The sequence below is a fragment of the Lagopus muta genome, chromosome 6 (genome assembly GCF_023343835.1).
Source record: "Lagopus muta isolate bLagMut1 chromosome 6, bLagMut1 primary, whole genome shotgun sequence".
NCBI classification, from domain to species: domain Eukaryota; kingdom Metazoa; phylum Chordata; class Aves; order Galliformes; family Phasianidae; genus Lagopus; species Lagopus muta.
In genome coordinates, this window is record NC_064438.1 from 1,019,554 (window position 1) to 1,037,587 (window position 18,034).

General features: G+C 42.0%; 2 protein-coding genes across 2 annotated transcripts in view; one reads left to right on the forward strand and one right to left on the reverse strand.

The window, feature by feature from the left end:
• CCDC73 (coiled-coil domain containing 73) overlaps positions 1-1,209 on the forward strand; it is a 53,071-nt gene extending 51,862 nt beyond the window's left edge. Inside the window, exon 19 of the mRNA XM_048948103.1 lies at positions 507-1,209. Coding sequence (XP_048804060.1) covers positions 507-722 — 216 coding nt within the window. The 3' untranslated portion in view covers positions 723-1,209. The remainder of the gene's footprint in view (positions 1-506) is intronic.
• Positions 1,210-1,323: 114 nt separating this feature from the next.
• EIF3M (eukaryotic translation initiation factor 3 subunit M) lies at positions 1,324-15,080 on the reverse strand. The gene is made up of 11 exons (XM_048950210.1): positions 14,949-15,080; positions 14,152-14,284; positions 13,444-13,582; positions 12,896-13,019; positions 12,279-12,373; positions 7,674-7,757; positions 6,276-6,375; positions 5,723-5,804; positions 2,555-2,698; positions 2,007-2,067; positions 1,324-1,588 (listed from the first exon to the last, which is right to left on the reverse strand). The coding sequence occupies exons 1-11, from the start codon at positions 14,988-14,990 to the stop codon at positions 1,468-1,470; spliced, it is 1,125 nt and encodes a 374-aa protein (XP_048806167.1). The 5' UTR covers positions 14,991-15,080; the 3' UTR covers positions 1,324-1,467.
• Positions 15,081-18,034: the final 2,954 nt, after the last annotated feature.

The window sequence follows — 18,034 nt, forward strand, 5'->3', positions numbered from 1 at the left end:
TTTGGATATATATGAAACAGTAATTAAAGCTATTCAGAGAACAAAAAGGTCTTTAACATGCAAAGCCAAATGCTTACAGACCTTGCTTCAGTTAATGATGTTTGTTTTCTCACCTACTAAGCTAAGCAGAGAGGGAGTTGACACTACAAACCTCATGATTTTGGGTTTAGTTAATCAAATTATTGCACAGTACTGGAAGTGTCAATTGCAACATTAAACTGTTTAATTGAACTATTTATTTTGCTAATCTGCATTCTACTGAAAGGTTGTCTTTTTTATTCGTTCTCTTCTGCATCAAGTCCTGTGTAAAGGTTAGGTTTACAAATTTATCAAGTCTTCCATTTTCAAGCTGAAGTAAGCATCTCAAATAAAACATTCTTTCCAATTGACTTATTTTCCTGTTCACACTTCCCTGCGTGCTTAATGTCACATTATTGGTAGCAATCTGAACATCTGTATCTGAATATTTTTTTTTATTAACTATCACTCTTTTCTTTCCATGACAGGTGAAAGAAGGATTTACTGCTTTGAATGAGCAGAAGTTATCTCCCATGACTGTAACTCCAGCACAAAGTGGAAGAACGCTGGCAGAGGAGGACAGATGTCCTACTCATAATTCCACTGTACAAAATCAAACAGAAGAAATTGAGAAATTCATCAATTTGGAAAGACTTTGCTCATCAAGAAAAAGAAAATATGAAGACAGTAAAAAGCAGTGGTAGGAGATGGATAAACCACTTCTATAAGCCAAGTTGGTAGAGCTATTCCTATGTAGTGTATATTCATGTACTTCCACGTTTACTACAGGCTAAACACTGTTTGTTTAAAAATAGATGCAACTCTAATTAATCTGTTTCTACAATCAAATGCAAGCAAGTTGTTATGAATTTGGCCTGAAGTTAAAAGTTCACAAGTTAGATGTTGTAATAAGACTTTACGCAGTGCTAAACCAGTGCCCAGATCTTCTAGTCTGTGTTGACAGACTGCCCTGTTTTTGAACACTGCTGCAAAACATAATTGTTCTTATGGACTCGTGCCACTTAAGGTTGCTGTAGTAGGTTCTGTGAAAACAATGCCTCTTTCCCCACTCAAACTGGGGTATGACTTACAAAGTCTCACTTCTGGTTCATGTTCCTCCTCCTCCAGGATAACAGTAACCTCTCACTTCAGTTACTTACACCATCACTTTCCTCACCTCCCTCCCCCCCCACCTCTTGTCAAACAGCAATCTTCATACAAGAAACCTAAATAAATAACAAGAACAAAAGAAACAGGGTACTGCTACGGTCAGTTATTTCTAATTATATAAGAAAATCAACAAGAGATCTTCCCACATTTTATTGCTTTTCTGTTCCACTTTAGAATACTCATCTTCTTCAAACCAATTGTATACATTTTGGAAACATTCACGCATGGTCAAGGTTTTGAATAAAATGTATCTATTGCAAGACGTTTCTAGGTTATGCTTTAGGTGTCTGAGAGACTGAGAAGACTGTTTTTGACTTGATTCAAATTTTGTTTCCAGGTGTTTAGAGTATCGTACAATTGCTGCCACTGCTGCTTTCCAAAAGTCCGATGTGTGCTGTGACTAGAGAAGTAAAACAAGATCAGGTGATTATTAGATGTAATACTCGCCTAGCAATTTTTTACAGCATAACTTAAATCTCACACGTGAGCAGGGAAGTTTTTATTTTCTGTAAGAAGCTGCACTTCACCAGTTACAGAATTCTGTAGCCTTCCCAAATATTTAAAGCAACGCTAGTCATTAGTATTCTTGTCACTATTAGGTCATTAAATGAAATGTGCTGGAAAATAGGACTCTTTCATTAAATAAGCTAATCACATTCAGTCTGAGCTTTAATAAAATTATGATAAATAGCAACTACTTAACTATCACCAAGTGCTAGGAACAATACCTTGCCTCTAGTTAAAATATTCTACAACTGTAAGTGAAATAATTAGAACACACTAAGTTCTACAAAATGCTACGAAGAATTAAGTCTTACCTGACAACTACTTTCCTCTGTGTCTGATCTATTTTGCAGTATACCATCTTTGTCTTTACAGCTGCAAAAAAGAAATGCTGTTTTAAGCCCTATTTTCAAGATAGGGTGATGTCACATTGCATAAGCTTCCTATAAAACAGTAGTTCACCTAACACTGTTTTGCTGCCAGCTTTAACAATTCAATAGGCAGAAATGCAAAATGATGTTATAAGATGGATGTATCTTGCTCTTATTGATGTCAAACTGAACTATTCAAGAAGCTTGTAAAAATAATAATAAATACCCCTACAAACCAATAGTTTTAATGACAGCAAACAACACCAGGTGACAAACCTGTGAACAATTTATTAGACAGAATTATTTGAAATATATTTCCCATGACTAAGAAAGTAACTCTTTCAAAGTCATACATTCAAGCACAAAAGTTTTACAGATACATCTATACTGGAATAGAATTAAACATTTCTCTCACTGTTTAATATTAGCTCAGAAGACTATATAGGGTACAGTTCATTAGCACTGTATAAAGTACTTGGTACAGCTCTTACCATCAATGACAAATGCTTCTACATCATCAGCTCCAATCTGAAGTTCCTGTTGCATTGTGTCAAATGATATTTCTTTATTCTCTACAGCCATGCCCATGAAAGTAAGTAGCCTCATTTTTGCCATATTCTGTTCATGCAACAAGCCTGTGTGAAAAGTATTGACGGTTTATGGATATTAATTCAAGAACACCTAGTTTAGTTTTCATGGTTTTTACTATATATTCTTCCAATAATTTAGAATTTCACATAGTGAAAACATTCTACCTGGCTTTATCAATGTTTTTTTGAGGTAATATTTATTCCTGCATCCTCCTTGTGTTCTGCTAAAGCACCTACTTTACCCATGAATTCACCAAGACCCAATCATCAGTAAAATAAATACCCAAAAGGAAGAGAGTGCAGAGTTTTTTGAACCACTGAGGACATCATCAGAACTTGGGCTGTAAGGGCACAGGTGATGTTTTTAGTTGGATCATCAGGAAGCATAGCAGTGCAATGCAAGAAAAATACCTGGTGATGTCAAAGCCTTCCTCCAGCCTCACTGCTCGTTCACACGTATGTACTTTAAAAGACTGTCATGGCTCAGCAGCGTAACAATTCTGTCCCCTAAACACATGTTCTGAGTAGCTGCTTACACTGTATTATAAAAGCACTGAGTTAAATGCATGTTCACTGCTTCTACTATCTAAAAAAAAAAAAAGTGCTCTGCAAGAGCATGTAAACAGGTGCCAAGATGTGTTAGAGCTTTTGCAGGGTAGTATGAATGGCAACTCTAAGAACAGAACCCTGGGCTTGCACAGGTAAAGCTGAGTTCTCTCTCCTGAAAAAGTGCAGGCAAACAGAGCTGCCCTTAGATGAGCCAAGGCCTTTCTTTGTCAAGTTCTCCATGGCACCAACTAGGCTTCACTGGAGGTGCCTTTAAAATGAGCAGCAATCATTTGGTTTTGGAGTGACATCATAAGCATCCACACGGCTTCACTAAATATTTAAGTTTGGAATTTATAACATCCGTACTCTAATAGGAAAGCACATTAGTAGAGGACATCATGTTGTGTTAATTAGCTGTAATTATGATGCAGGCTCCCTATTTGGCACCAATTCAACAAAAACGTGATCACTATAACTCATACGAATGAGGAGCATCAGAAAATATACCTGAGTTTAATGGAAATCTACAAGCATCAAAAAATCAATTAGCACACATTAACCCTAATTAACAAATGCAAATGAGATGCTGATTAACTTTCTGAAAAAGGCTGCTGATAATACCAGATTAAATGTGGACATGTTAGGGCGACTCAGTTGACACAGACAATGCTACTGCTGGCCTAAGTTGTCAGCATTAATAAAACAACAAATTGTAACCAACTGAAGCCACCTGTAGGAGCCTTCACTGCACAGCTTTCGTGGACCAATCTTAACTGGCTCTGACCCAAATCAAGCTGATTTTGCAACAGCTCTGAAATTATCAACATCCTTCTTTATTTGAAGCCCAACACTTGAGAGAATTGGGAGAGAGAGAAAGAGAATGATTAAACACACTTGTTTTGGGGAACAGATCTGGATGTTTTAGAGCAGTGCTGAATGCCTCCTCAAACAATCATACTGTGCTTTGCATTGACCTGCCACTGCTTTTCAGAAGGCATAGCTGAAAGAAGTAGACCAAGTTCCAAGCACTGCAGTTGGAACTGCTTCAGAATCTCTACCTTAGCCATAGCTGAAAGGCATTCACAATTTCCTGAGTGCACCACAAAGAAGGTGAGAAATCAAGGCAAGGTGGAAGGTGGTTTTTCAAAACAGCTGTAGAGATATTGAAGGGTTTTGCTAGATCACCTGAATACCAGACATATTGAAAATAGGGAGACCTTATACTCACAGTTAAACGTAGATACAGGAAGGCAAAGCAAAATAAATGATGACTGTTGTATGATGTACAGATATAAGCACAGCTGCATTTTAAGCAAATACTTCCATGGGCGAGTACCGAACTGATAAACCATTCCAACACATAAAAGTAACTGCTATATAAAAAAAATCTCTTCCCTTAGAAAGAGAAGTATAAAATGTCCACACAGTGAATGTTTAGATAGAGAGACAAGCGATCATGTTATCCTGTGCACACATGTACAAACTACTGAAAACTTGCTGCTAATTTTTATCTTTAAAAATAAGAACAAAACTATTATTTTAATACTCAGAGTACCAGCACTTTTAAGCTTTGAGGGTAATTATTCCCAGAATTATACCACACTCCATTAAACAAAATAATGCATATGTTAAAAGGCTGCACTAAACTCAGCTTTAGCAAAACTATGCCTTTATTCAAATGCATTCACTTCGTGTTCAAGTGTCATTTCAAAATCAAAGTTATAAAAAAAAAAAAAAAAATCAGATTTTATGGAAACATTTATTCATTACTAATATGTCAAAACCTTAATGCAGTAATAAAAAAATCTGCATCATTGAGCAATTTCTGCATTGTCACTGACCCCTGTCCTAAAAAGCTGGAATATAAAAAACGTAATTTTAATGCACGCAATAGCTTATGAACCAGTGCTCCTTTGAAACAGTCAATTACACATCAACGGGGGAGTGTCACAGTGTTAATTACTACTCCTTTTTTCCACAGTGTGTAAATAAAGAGGGTGCTGACATTAACATTCCATCACATCGCTCCATGTGATGAAACAAATTAACTGGGACAGACTGTGACTTGCCAGGTCTAACGCATCAGCACACGCGCACACAGCACACTGCCTGCATCTCTTACCTTGCAGTTCAGGGCAACTATCTCAGGTATTTGCTGTTATAAAGTTACTGATCATTAAAAAAACACTGGTAAGAGATTTACACAAGCTGCTGTCTCGCTTATTGGAGTTGTCATCTCCGACCCAGCCTGACGTACCAAATGCAGTAAATATTCCCTCCCAAAGGGTTTAAGGGAATGAAGTGGAGAAGAACAGATTCTATTTGGAACCCCCAAAACAGCTTGTTCTAGCATATATAACAAACCACACTTAGTCTGAGAGGTTACAGTCTGATCCACTGTTTAGGAAAAAAACAAAACCACTATTAAAATTCTGTCTTTGATATTTGGGTTGGAACTGAAGTCCTCTGCAGGTTCTATAATCTAAGCCATGTCAGAAATACAACGACTTGAAAACTTACCCAGGGAGTCAATGAAGTCTTTGTTGTTCTGATAAAACTTGACATAGGATACTAGCTTAGCGCTTACAAAAATTGTCAAAAGCTAGAAGATGGAAAACAAATGTAAGAATAGTTTAAAGATTTTCTGTTTCCCTCTTTGGAGAATGCAGACACATAAAACACCGTAAACACTACTGAACTGGGAAAAAAACAACAAATAAACAACCCCCATAACAATAAAAGCTGCAGTTCTTCGAAAGTCTCCTACTGAAATCCAAGGGCAATCTGTGCTGTGCTTATTTTCTCAGATCAGAAAGACAGTTTTGCCAAAAGAATTCATGGTGAAGGTGCAACTTGTAACTCATCTTCCAAAGCTTCTGAAGGGAAGCTTTCTATTACACATCTTACACGTAACATTTTAATTTTCTGATTCTAAGAACATTTTTTAAACAATAGTACATTGCAACTTGAGATTAATGATGGAGACCACTCTTCCAATGAATTTCCACAGACACTAACGAAGCAAGGGCTTCCTAACACATTAAACCAGCTTGCTAAAAGGAAAGCTACTCACATCATGAATAAGTTCGCCCTCCAAAAATTTGACTGGTTTCAAGGCAAGAAGATGGTCAAAGAGAAAGGTATTTGGATCTTTCAATGCTCGTACAATGCATCTAATTAGAAAAGAAAAATAATTACTTGCACAGCAATACACATTTTAAATGCAACTCCATTTGTTTTTCTTTGCTTTCCAGGAGATATTCCAGGGTTGTCAACTACGCTTAAATATGAGGCATGTCACATTCCTAAGTAACTTTAATCTTTGCTTCACAGTTGGAAAAAAACAAGAGAGCAAACGCTCAGCACTCTGCCCCACATCACAATTAAAGTTTGCCAGGTGGTAGGACTACAGATGAACCTACCGTATCCAACTGTACATTTATTACAGCCAAACCTTCATTCCTCGTGGTGTTTTTACTGTCCTCCTAAAATTTCATAGAATTAAGTCGTTTAGGAAGATTAATTATACTTGAACATGTGACATAAAGCAGAGAAAACCTCAATACCAAACACTGCAAGACCTATGATTTATCAGTTGCAGCTCCAGACTATAAACAGTCCTAAAGTGTTTCTAGAACTCTAGATGAAAGCATTTGCTCGACAGCACATCAGAAGACTGTTAGTGCTACAGCAGTGCTGATGGCCTACACCACGACCCTGCCACGTAACGCACGCCCAGAAGAACCTCAAGTCTGCCTGGACTCAGCAGTGCGGTCAGCTCTAAGGAGGTACGTTCTCTGAGACCCTAAAGGCCTCCATGGTGCTCACTGAGGTTTTCATTTTCTTATGCACAGATGTTTTAATTTTCAAAACGAGTCCTGATTTTTCTGCAAACTTACGTACAAGCTATTTCACACACAGCAGATCTATGGAACTCATTAAAAACCTGCGTTAGTCAGAGCAGTGGCAGGCAGAATGCAGAATTTTGCCTTTGGGAAAACACACTGTTAAGAACCAATTTTACTTCCAGCATATCCACCAAGTAGTTTTTTTTTTTTTTTCATATTCCTAGCATTTGCTCCTAGAAAAGAGAGCAATAATTTCAATAGAAAGTGCTACCCGAAAAGAACGTTTAAGTTAAAGATTCAAATAACCAGCAAGTTAAATAAAATAAAAAAAATCTGAAATCCAGGATGCCAATTCAACTTTGGATACTTTGAGATACCTGATGTAAACCACCTATTTTACAAGAGTTCAGCAGTGAGCAGCACTATTCCTGAGTGCTTGCACTGTGCAGTGAACCTAGAAACACCCAAACCTACCATAGGCTGCAAACTCTTCATCAGGCCAGCAGTGCCACAGAAAAAAGGCCCCTGCCAACAAGGCCATTCCATCCTCTTTCACACGAGGCCATCGACACGATACTGCAATACAGTAAAAACTTGTGAGGAAGCCAGGAAGGCAGCATTACCTGTGAGCATCAACTCTAGCCTGCGAAGCGTTGTCCTCTGTGTAACTCCCCAGTAGTTCCACCATTACTTTTGCTGCGGTGTCGCTGGAGAAGAAAAACAAAGTCACCTTAGGATTGCTGAAAAACTACTTCCAAAACACTCAAATATTTAAATAATTCCGTCATGATGTTGCAGGTCAAGTTAAATTACACTTGAAAAGATGTAGATGATCCATTTTAATTCTAGTGGAAAGAACAAATTAACTAGATGTATTCTTTCAATTCTTGTTCTACAAAATGTTTATCTTCACCCTTCATTTCATTCTCTTAAATTGATAAATTACCTGCTGGTTATGGAAAAAGCTTTCTGAGCTAGGAACAGCTTTATATGGTTCACTAGAACGCTCCTCTTATGCACATCTGGATTTAATCATTGCAGAATAAGTAGCACTGCAAAGTTTATTTCAAATGTAAGACGGCATATCTTCAACAATATTTATGGTCAGAAAAATAGCTGCGTAAAAGCTCCCTTTTCTTCTTTCACAGATTGTCTCCAAGTACTCAGAGTGAGAGCTGCTCGTTTCACTGATGCAGTTAAGTGGCCAGCAATCCAAGCAACTCAGGCTGCCATGAAGCAAGCAGCTCCCAACGCTGTGCTGACAGACAGCTTCTGGGAAAAAAAAGCATTCATTCTAAGAAAAAGGAGTAAACTCTGAGCCTTGTCTACCCAGATGATTTTTTTAAACAGCTCCTCAGTGTTACTGCAAACCATTCCAAGACAGATAAGAAAGAGACTGTGTCATTTTAATTGATTTTTATTTATTTTTATGCGTAAGTTCTCACCACTAGTGAGGCCAGCAACTTCTGATGCTTCTTTACAAAGCCTTCAGCCATAAAACAAAACACAAAAAGCATCATCCTATTTCTTATGGGATCCTCATTAATTACGAAGACAGTAGCTGCGATAGTTTGTCCAGACAGATAACAGACTTCATTGATGCCTCCTTAGTACTTAATATGGACACAGTATGGTCTGGGTGCAGATACAACCAACACCTGGTAACAAGAACAGGAGCTCTGCAGAAATTCCCCATGCATTCATACAGTCTGGCAACTGCTTTGGTGCAGGTATCCTTGGGACCCCCTTCGTGCAGTACTTCCTGAGGGCACAGGAAGGAAGGATGCTGTTCTCTCTGAGCTACAATGCAAAGCTACATTCTTCCTTCAAAGTGCTTCAATTGCAGATACAGGGAATTTCCCCCTGTGAAGAAATTTAACAGTATTCCAGTCGAAACACATATGTAAGTAGGGTCTAGTGGACCTACAAAGTTTTCCTGAGATGAATAAACTGTGCAACAAGAACGCATCAAGTTGCTTTAACTACTTAAAGCAATGGCAAAAGTTGCACAAGAGAGGACTAAACCTACACAACACTATCAGCACGTCCCGTATGGGTTTAACTAAGTGGCAGCACAAGCTAGAATGTCCGTTGTTTTTTTTTCCATAGTTCAATGACTACCTTTATACGGGTATTTATCATAAAACTCATAAAATTGCTATTTGACAGCTTCTCTGTAGAGTGAAGTTTTGTGCTCCCAAAGATACCACCGATGTTTTGTGCTCCCAGCTCTCACAGATGTGCAGTGCAAATACTCAGACATCACGGGAAGAAGGCATTATCTCTAATTCAAGAGGTCAGCCTATGCTTTGGCATGGCACCTGATACTGGTGTGCAGAAGAACAGATAGCCACGTAACAGTGAAATAAAACAAATTTAGACAGCTTTGCACATACAAAGGTTGCTTCAAAACAAATCCCTCCTATTTATTTCCATGAAAACTACAAAGAGCACAGTAACACTGTCTAATAGATCAAATTCCCAGCTACAAAACACAACTTTCAGCACAATCCCTGCCATTTGCTATGCATTTTTGCCAGAGGTGAACAAGAGCCTGCATGCTGCACTCATAAAAACCTGCATAGCTGACCAGAACATGTCTTGTCTTTCACACTGCTGTCGCCACTGCTGAAATGCATCACCCACCACCTCGCTGGGCTCACATCCCCTGCCTGGTCTCTGCTCCCAAGCTTCCTGTGTGAAACTCTTCTGAGTCTCAACAAATACGTCAGGATCATTCTACTCCTTTTATTCCTTCATCTGATTCTATTCAGCATCACACCACTACTACACATCACGGTGTTTAAAGCACTAAGACAGGTCACCATTTTGCCAAAGGTTACTGCTAAAACTCTAAGCTACATCGGGCTGGAGCCTGGCATGAAATTCAGGGCCTCGTAGGAGAACACAACTCTTAGGCTGCAAACAAGACATGCCTGCCTGCAAAACTTCACCTGTAACTGGAAAAGAAAACAGGTTGTATTACCTTGCAGTTTCATACCAACACAGCTAGGCAAGTGCTGAACGTTAAGCAAGCTGACACAGAAAACTACCATAGAGCCTTTATGGCAAGAATCAATCATAAGCAGCAGAGAAAGTAACTAACCTCTGGCAAAGTTCATTTGCCAAATACAAGAACCCAGAAACACGCGACACCAGCTGTCAATTTTCCAGCTGCCGCTACTGATTTTTCTTTAGCCGATCGATGGAAAGATAAGAGTGCCTCTTCAAAGAGCTCAAGGCAATTCTGATCATCAGAAAAAAAGAAACTTCCATCAGGGATGGAAAAGATTCGATAAAATAAGCGTTTCAGGAGCTGTTTGCTACCAAGGTCGCTGGGGAAAGCCATCTCTTCTGCCACGTGAACTGAAGTTAAAACATAAAAGAAGCCAAAGGACCAAGATTCCATTCCTTTCAACAATGTTTTTTTTCTCCTTGATCATAAATCAACAAAGTAACTGAGGTATGATTTTTACTGCTTATTTTTCAGTTCCCACTTATCTTCCCATACCGCTGCACCGAGCAGCATTCCTGTGTGCTACAGCTGGAATGCTGCTGTGCGTTTCCCATACGATTGCAAATACTGCCCACTGATCCAGGAGAGTGAACCAGGTCAAAGGTGCTGGGGTCACTTCTTGTTTTCTTTCCTGGAGAAGAGTGTAAGTGCTCTGAAAAATTGCTCTACTCACTGCAAAGCTCACTGCAACAGATGGAAAGGACACTGAGTGCAGAAGTAATATATTACAGAGTTTGTAGAAGTTTTTAATGCCTCACTTAAAAAATATTACTGGTAAGCAAAAATGTCATTTTTTTCTGAAACTGGGCAGCTAACTGCTGAATAACCTTGGCAGTAAGCTTACTGTAGCACCGAGAACAAAAGCTAGAAGTTTAATTCACATATTTTGATAGTAAAACTAGTTAAAACATAATCCGCTATGAAATATGGGAAGAGCTAATTAAAACCTCTGAATAAATCAATAGGATGAGAAATATTTCAGGAGTAAGAGCATTACAGCTTATGAGTGTAATCCTGTAAAACAGAAGTGCTATGTTGCATATGAAGTCCGATTAACATTTTTGCAATGATTTTGACCAGTTTAAATCTGTTATGAAGCATCATCAATGCAAAAGCATTTTAACACTAATGACAGGAAATTGCCTTCATGTTGCAGCTCAGAGTAACAACTCCATGAGGATTAATCATCCCTAAATGGAGATTCAGTAAAAATGATCCTGCTCTGCTGACACAGCGTTTGCAGGCTACAGTTGCACGAGGCCAGAATAAGCTAACTCTCCTGCCAGAAAAAACTCTCCTCCTACTGTGACAGCTCCACACCTGCCTTTCTTCCGCAGAAAGGTCACCTCCCCATCCAATCCACTGTACAGCTGCACAAGTGCCTGCAGCAGCATGTGCACACAGACAAACGGATGGGGGAAGAAGCTCTTCCTTCTACAGCAGCACAGTGTTATGCACATACAGGAAATGCTGCTCTCCCTCCTGCCACAACCCGCAGCAGGGACAGTTTAGACAGGCCGATACAGTTGTGGAATACACGCTGCAACCACTTCAGCCCGTATCAACAGCCCTGGCCAATACATTCAAATCACCCTATCGTGTATCCAAGATTAATTGATGACAACTCTCAGTTAAGATTTACACTAATTTACAGGCACGGTACAGACGGCATTGCTTTACATGCCAGAACACACTGGTCTGCCAAGTTTGTTAGATCAAAGATGCCTCTTACGATCCAGGATAATGATTTAAAATAGTCAAGCAGGTATTCTGCAGACATTAATTTTGATGACTGCTAGAAATCTTTGTCTTAAAGGCAATGTTTATATTAGAAGACTGATTCCGTTAACTGTGATTGATAAGCCTCCCAAAGTCATTAAAAGAGACAGCACTGCCATGCACCAACACGTCAAAAGTGCAATTAAACTTACGCCTAATAAACCTGGCATAACACTACCATGCTTGAGGGTTAACATTTACAAACAGGAATAGTTTTATTTTGGGAGTCTGTAGCTGATTCACTACTAATTAATATTCTCTAAGAAACGGTTTAATGCAAGACTGCTTAAAACAAAAGAGAAAAGCAACAGATATATTTGGACTGAATTATTAGTTCAGATTAATTTTACAAGTGCCATGAGAAATAGTTCTCCTAAAATGACTTGCAGTACAGCAATGTAAAATGCAGTGATCTATTCCTTGTCTTTTATACCTCTTTTTGCAGTCTACGAGGACATCATACAGCAGCCTTAGAAGAGTGTGCTTTTTGTCTGTGCTGAGGTTCCAGTCAGAAATCCATTTTCGGACCTAAGTAAAATACAAGTGAAAAGGAAGCACTGGAAAAAAGCTAAAACAAAACTGTAGTTATTGACTCTCAAGCAGAAAAGGATTCAAAAGAATCTTTCACAGAGATCTATCCTCTGCATCCTCTGACTAGCAGGCTCCCCATGTACAATGTAGAAGTTTCGCCACAAGAAGTCTGCATTCTCTGTGTTACTCCTTAAGGACAAGAAATTCCAATACACTGTGATTCCAGAGCATGGAACACCATGTCCCCAGTTCCTGATCTAAGCTCCTCGCTGTCGTTATATTGCAAGAAACACCCATGGAACTACAGACAGAAGCAGAGACAAAAAATAAATGGCAGCTCGATCCAGATTCCACATGTAGACCTTTAAAAGGTAAAAAGCTTTGTGTTCTACACTTCTATTTCATAGGCTCTAGCAATTTTTAGCAGGAAGAGATGGCCTGTGTCAACTCCGAGTAATACTTAGTGAAATGCAGTGCGGTTAATACAGAAGCCACCACCTGCAGCACCACAGTAATTACCTGATCTAATTCAGTTGGAATGTACTGGATGGCACCACATGATGAAGCCACTTTAAGAAGGCTGCAGTACACTGTGTATCTCACAGGAGTGTTCTTATCCATACCATGGAAGAGGTTGCTCAGTCTAAACCACAAACAACAAAAAACTGAGTTAAAAAGGCTTAGGAAACATTTAGGAAAAAAGGAATGTGTATCAACGTTTCCAGTCACGCGTGTGCTTGTACAAAGCACCTGGCAGCACCGTAAGTCCATGCTGAATTGTAACAATGTTCAGTTTTACAACAGGTTCAAGCAGAGAAGCCAAAAGCTCTGTGCATTTTTAAGTTCACAATACTTAGCAAAGAAAGTATAACAGTAATTGATTTTATGATGAGCAGTATTCAGGTTGTTTTTTTTTTTGTTTTGTTTTGTTTTTTTTTTTTTACATTTTTCCCCTCAACAGACAAATCTTAATCCGACATCCTATGCTTTGATTTAGAGAGATGCACAAAATAATGCACTCACTCTGCAAGATAGCAGTGCCTCACCTTTCTCTGTGAAATACTTACAGCTGCAGCCTGAGGGACGGCCGCTCTCCTTCCCGAAATTTCACTAACTTCTCACACAGACTTTCAATCAATGCTTCTTGTTTGTCGGGTTCCAGGATCAGAAGCAAAGAGACTACGCTGTTCATGACACTCTCAACATCTGCACAGAACAAAATATGCAGCTGTTCAGAATTGCCAGCAACCCTCATCATCAATAGCAGCTATTTGGTGCTGCAGTTACCTCTGCTGTGCATACTCATTTTGCAACATACTGCAAAAGATAAAACGCCAACATTACCAGTGTTTTCTTCAGAATATGCAAGAGATTTGGCTCAACGTGGTCTTCTAGTCTCCTAGTTGCAGACATTTAGTCTTGACTGTTTTGCTACCTGTTTGATCTGTCGCCAGAAACATTAACTAGCCCTGAGTCTTTATCAAATAACTCTCAGAGGGAAAACTGGTTTCATATGCAACTCAGGTGCCTTCATAACAAGCACAGCCTCGCTCCACTGCTGACTCCTTCAAAGGGCAGCAGACATTTGAAGAAGGGAGGGGCAGAGCAAATGCAAATTTCACATGGCCTTGCTGGAAGTACCTGCAGTTTCACAAATACGCATGTGTTAACGTGCAAGCAATGCGACACAGCTCTAAATTCTGCTCACGGTTACTCATTTGAAAACATGAATTGCGGTATGCTTAGCAGAACTGGTGACACTTGAAGTGACAAACCTTTGTCATCCTCTTTCAGGCACACATCACAAACTTCAATGATCTGTGCCAAGTCAACATGAAGTCCCCCTTCAGAGTTTTCTTCAGAGATTTCAGCTCCCTTGGACTTCAGGTAAGCTCGAAGTTCTGCAGCCTTAAAAGAAACACCCAAAACAGTCGGTTTGTGAACAGCGATGTTAAAGTAACAGAATTTCTTACAGATTTTTCTTCCACAATCACTTCTCTTCCCCTGCTGCACACGCAGCAGCTGACCTTGTTTGGCATCACCCAGTATCCCATAGCACGCCCTCGCCCCAACAACAGCATATAACCCGAACACCAGTTCAGTGTGAGGCAGGAACTGAGAGCATCACCTCACTGCTGAGCTTTCTCACAGTGGGTACGTGCCACAGCTACAGAGTGCAGTCAAAGACAAAAACAGGCGAAGCCCACGACACGTACTGCTTTAGTACTGAAGTAGTTATCACTTCATAACAAAGCACTGCAGAAGAGACCACAGAGCAAAGCATGAGGGAGGTGGCAGCTCCTCAAGAGGCAGCGCCGAGACCAGGCGTCTCTCTGGACCCGGGCTTTCTTTAACGCGCTTCTTCCCACCCGAGCTGCGCCGCTGGGCGGGGAGCGCGGCAACCCCGGCACGACAGGGCCTCCCAGGGCCGGAGCCGCCTCCCAGCCTGCGGCCCGGCTCCTGCGGCGGAGGGGCCCGCCGCGGGCAAACGGCTGCCCTCCCGCTTCTCGCTCCCCTCCCGGCCGCCCCGCGCCTGCCCGCAGCTCCGCCGGGCCGCCCCCCGACAGCGGACCTGGTCCTCTTCCGTGATGTCGATGAACGCGGGGACGCTCATGACTGCGGCACAGGCTGCCGCGGCCGGCCCGAGCACGCCGCCGCACCGGAAAGACGGAGCGGCTTCCGGTGCCGCGAGACACCCACTTCCGCTTCCTCGGGGAGGGGAGAGGCGCGTGGGGGGTGCCGGGAGGGCGGAGGGAGAATGGGGGACACGCTCGCGCCACGCCCTCACCTGGCGCCCCCTTCGCGCCGCGCGCTCGGCTCGTGCCCTCGGCTCGTGCCCCACTTTCCCACCCCGCTTTCCCGCCCGCGCCTCGCGCCGCAGCTCGCGGCCGTTGGTGCTGAAGGGCTCTGAGGCGGCGGCTGCGAAGGTGCGGGTTGGGAGGTAGCTGGGAAGAGCCGGCAGTTGGCAACTGACAGCGAACTCGGGGGATTTACAGCGTAAAGTGAAAAAATCGCACCGTGCTTAAAAATACAGTGGGCTGCTTTGTTGTCCTGGAAATTCCCTCCAAAAACGTCGTGATTCTCAGTAAATCGAATCCCGACGGATTCGCTGTTTGGACAGCAGGAGTTCCACCCCGGAAGAATTAAGATTATGGATGATAGCTGGGGTGGAGGTGTGCATCAGGCAGCCCACTTTGAATATAGAAGGGGCAGTCTGTGTCCTGTGAGATTGCCGACGTAACAACTGGAAGAGGTGCCAGGGCCGTGGAATTAGGGCAATGTGAGCAGTCGGTCACAATCCGGAGTTGTGGAATGCTGAGATCCCGGGGCAGCCTGTGCTCCCTGTGGCCGAACGCTGAGTGTGTGGAGATCCACGTGGGTCACAACTAACACGCGTTGAGGTGATTCTGGCCATTATCCCTTTGGGCTCCCCCTCACCAAGTGTTTTGAGAGAGATTTTTAATGTACGTTTCATATAAAATGTTTAAAGCACCAGTGGCTCCAACCTTTTATCTCTAACAGCGGAATTAATTGTTCTTACTGCTAATTGTACCCATCGTGACTTGCACAGATAAAAGCATCCTGTAAACTTAATTCCCTCAGGCGGTAATGGTGCTGCATACAGCCCCCCGCCCCTCTCCCACCTGCAAACCTGAGCACATAGCAGCCAGACCTACTTGTGGAGTCTGAACACCACAGCAGCGCTAGCATCCGCATCTGTGTTTCCAAAGCTGAGCACACTGGTGAAAGCCATGACTCACACTGGTTTTTATGCTTGTATTCCTTTTGGATAGTACAGCTGGCACACGGGGGGGAATAACAATAATATGCGTACATCTGGTCTGCTGCAGATCCGCAGGAGGCATTTCAGGTGCCGAAGCCCAGTGTCACTTGGTGTCTCAGATGTTGTGGGTGGCTGCAAACTGCCACGAGGCTCCCAGGGCTCACGTGCTATGCCATGCTCATAGGTGTCTCAGGTGCCCCAGGGCCCTGAAATGGCTCCATTTGTGCAGGGAATTGACTCGTCTCCCTGTGTCTGCTTTTTGTTCAGGTAGTGTACCCAGATGGAGGTTTGTTGTGTATTACTCTAAATATACAAAAATAAAATAGCCATTGATCGTAGAGGGATGACAGGACATGCTTCTGAAGAGCTCTGCTGAAATATCCACATATGGTGTGTTGCACGATACTTTATTTGTCCCGGAAGAATTAAGATGATGGATGATAGCTGGGGTTTGAACTTGTGCATCAGGAAGTCCGCTTTGAATATAGAAGGGGCAGTATGTGTTTTGTGAAACTACCAGTGTGAAGAGGATGTTGTAGAAGACTGGGTTTCAGTTTTATCAGAATGATGACATCTCTGTGGGAACAAGGCAGTTGTTTATAATCCTGTTTGCAGACTGTGGAGCCGGTTGAGAAGCCAGGCACAGATGGGATGAAAGCTCTTGCCTGGAGAGTCGGAGATGCTGCAGAGGCTGCTGTGCTGCAGAGCCTTGAGGCCTGGGGTCAGGCAGCCCTGCGGCTGCAGGTCTTTGGAGCGGCTGGGAGCCGTGCTGTGCGGACAGGGCAGGGCAGCAGCCCACCCACAGGAGGCCCTGCCGTGTCAGAAGTGGCTGCTGTGTGCTGCGTGAACATAGGCAGGCATGGAGGCAGAAACATCCCGCTGAGTCTTGGCTGAAGAGAGAGGAGAAGGTGCACTTTGACTGGAACCCCCTGTACGCTGCTTTGGGTTCCGTTCAGTTTCTGCAGGCAGGCCAGAGGGGTGGAGTCTAAGGAAGTGATAGCCTGTCCTGCATGTCTTGAACATAGCGACTGAAGAAAGCAAAGTCCTTTGGCAGGCACACCTTTGAGATCAACTGCTTTTTAAAAGTTAGGTTTTAGAGACGAGTGTAAAAACTGGTCCTCTTTTGTTAAAAACATTAGCAAAGGGCTATTCTTCAATATAAAAGAGAAGCATAGGTTTTATGATGGCGTATTTTCCCTCCTCAGATTTTTTTATTCTTATTTTTATTACAGTTCTGTATCTGCGGTGACGAAGAGATGAAAGCAGAGTTGGTTCTCTGGAAAAAAGGTAAGCATAACTGCTTTTTGTGAAAACTGGCCTGGGAATGAACTGCAGTCACCTCCTCGATTCCTGCAATGCACTCTGTTTTGTGCTGAGTGCCCTCTTGAGGTCTTCAGCATACAATGACCTGGACTAGTCCTTGGTGCTCTGACTTCACCTGAGCTGTTCTGAGCCCTTCCGTTAAAGGCTTTTCCTCTTTCTCTCCCTCTCTTCCTCTCCCTTTTTTCCCCCTTTCTCTTTTCCTTCTTTCCTTCTGTTTTTGTTTTGTTTTGCTTTGTTTTCCACTTGTGGGAGAGGAGGAGAGGTGTTCTAACCAGCATAGACTTGGGGCACACAGTTAGGACAGCAGTTACTGTAAATCATAAATGTGAGCAATGGATTGCCCTGAAAAGTTAGAATAAATGCTGGGTGTCATCCAAAATCCACCCCATGTTCAGGAGCGTTGATTATCTTTGCTGATGTATAGAAATGTGCCCCCTATTTAGCTTTCTGATTTTTTCTCCCTAGTTCTGGCTGGGACAAAGGCAAAAGTGCTGACAGACCCTGTGAGTCTCTTCTTGCAAGACTTACCAGAGGTCTCAGGGAAGCCTGAT

Bases quoted from the DNA above. Each gene is read 5' to 3' on its own strand.
- EIF3M (XM_048950210.1), bottom strand. From the start codon at position 14,990: ATGAGCGTCCCCGCGTTCATCGACATCACGGAAGAGGACCAG. The intron at 12,374-12,895 runs GTAATTACTGTG...TATTTTACTTAG, and splicing joins TTCCAACTGAATTAGATCAG to GTCCGAAAATGGATTTCTGA. The intron at 2,699-5,722 runs GTAAGTTTTCAA...CTTTTCACACAG, and splicing joins AGACTTCATTGACTCCCTGG to GCTTGTTGCATGAACAGAAT.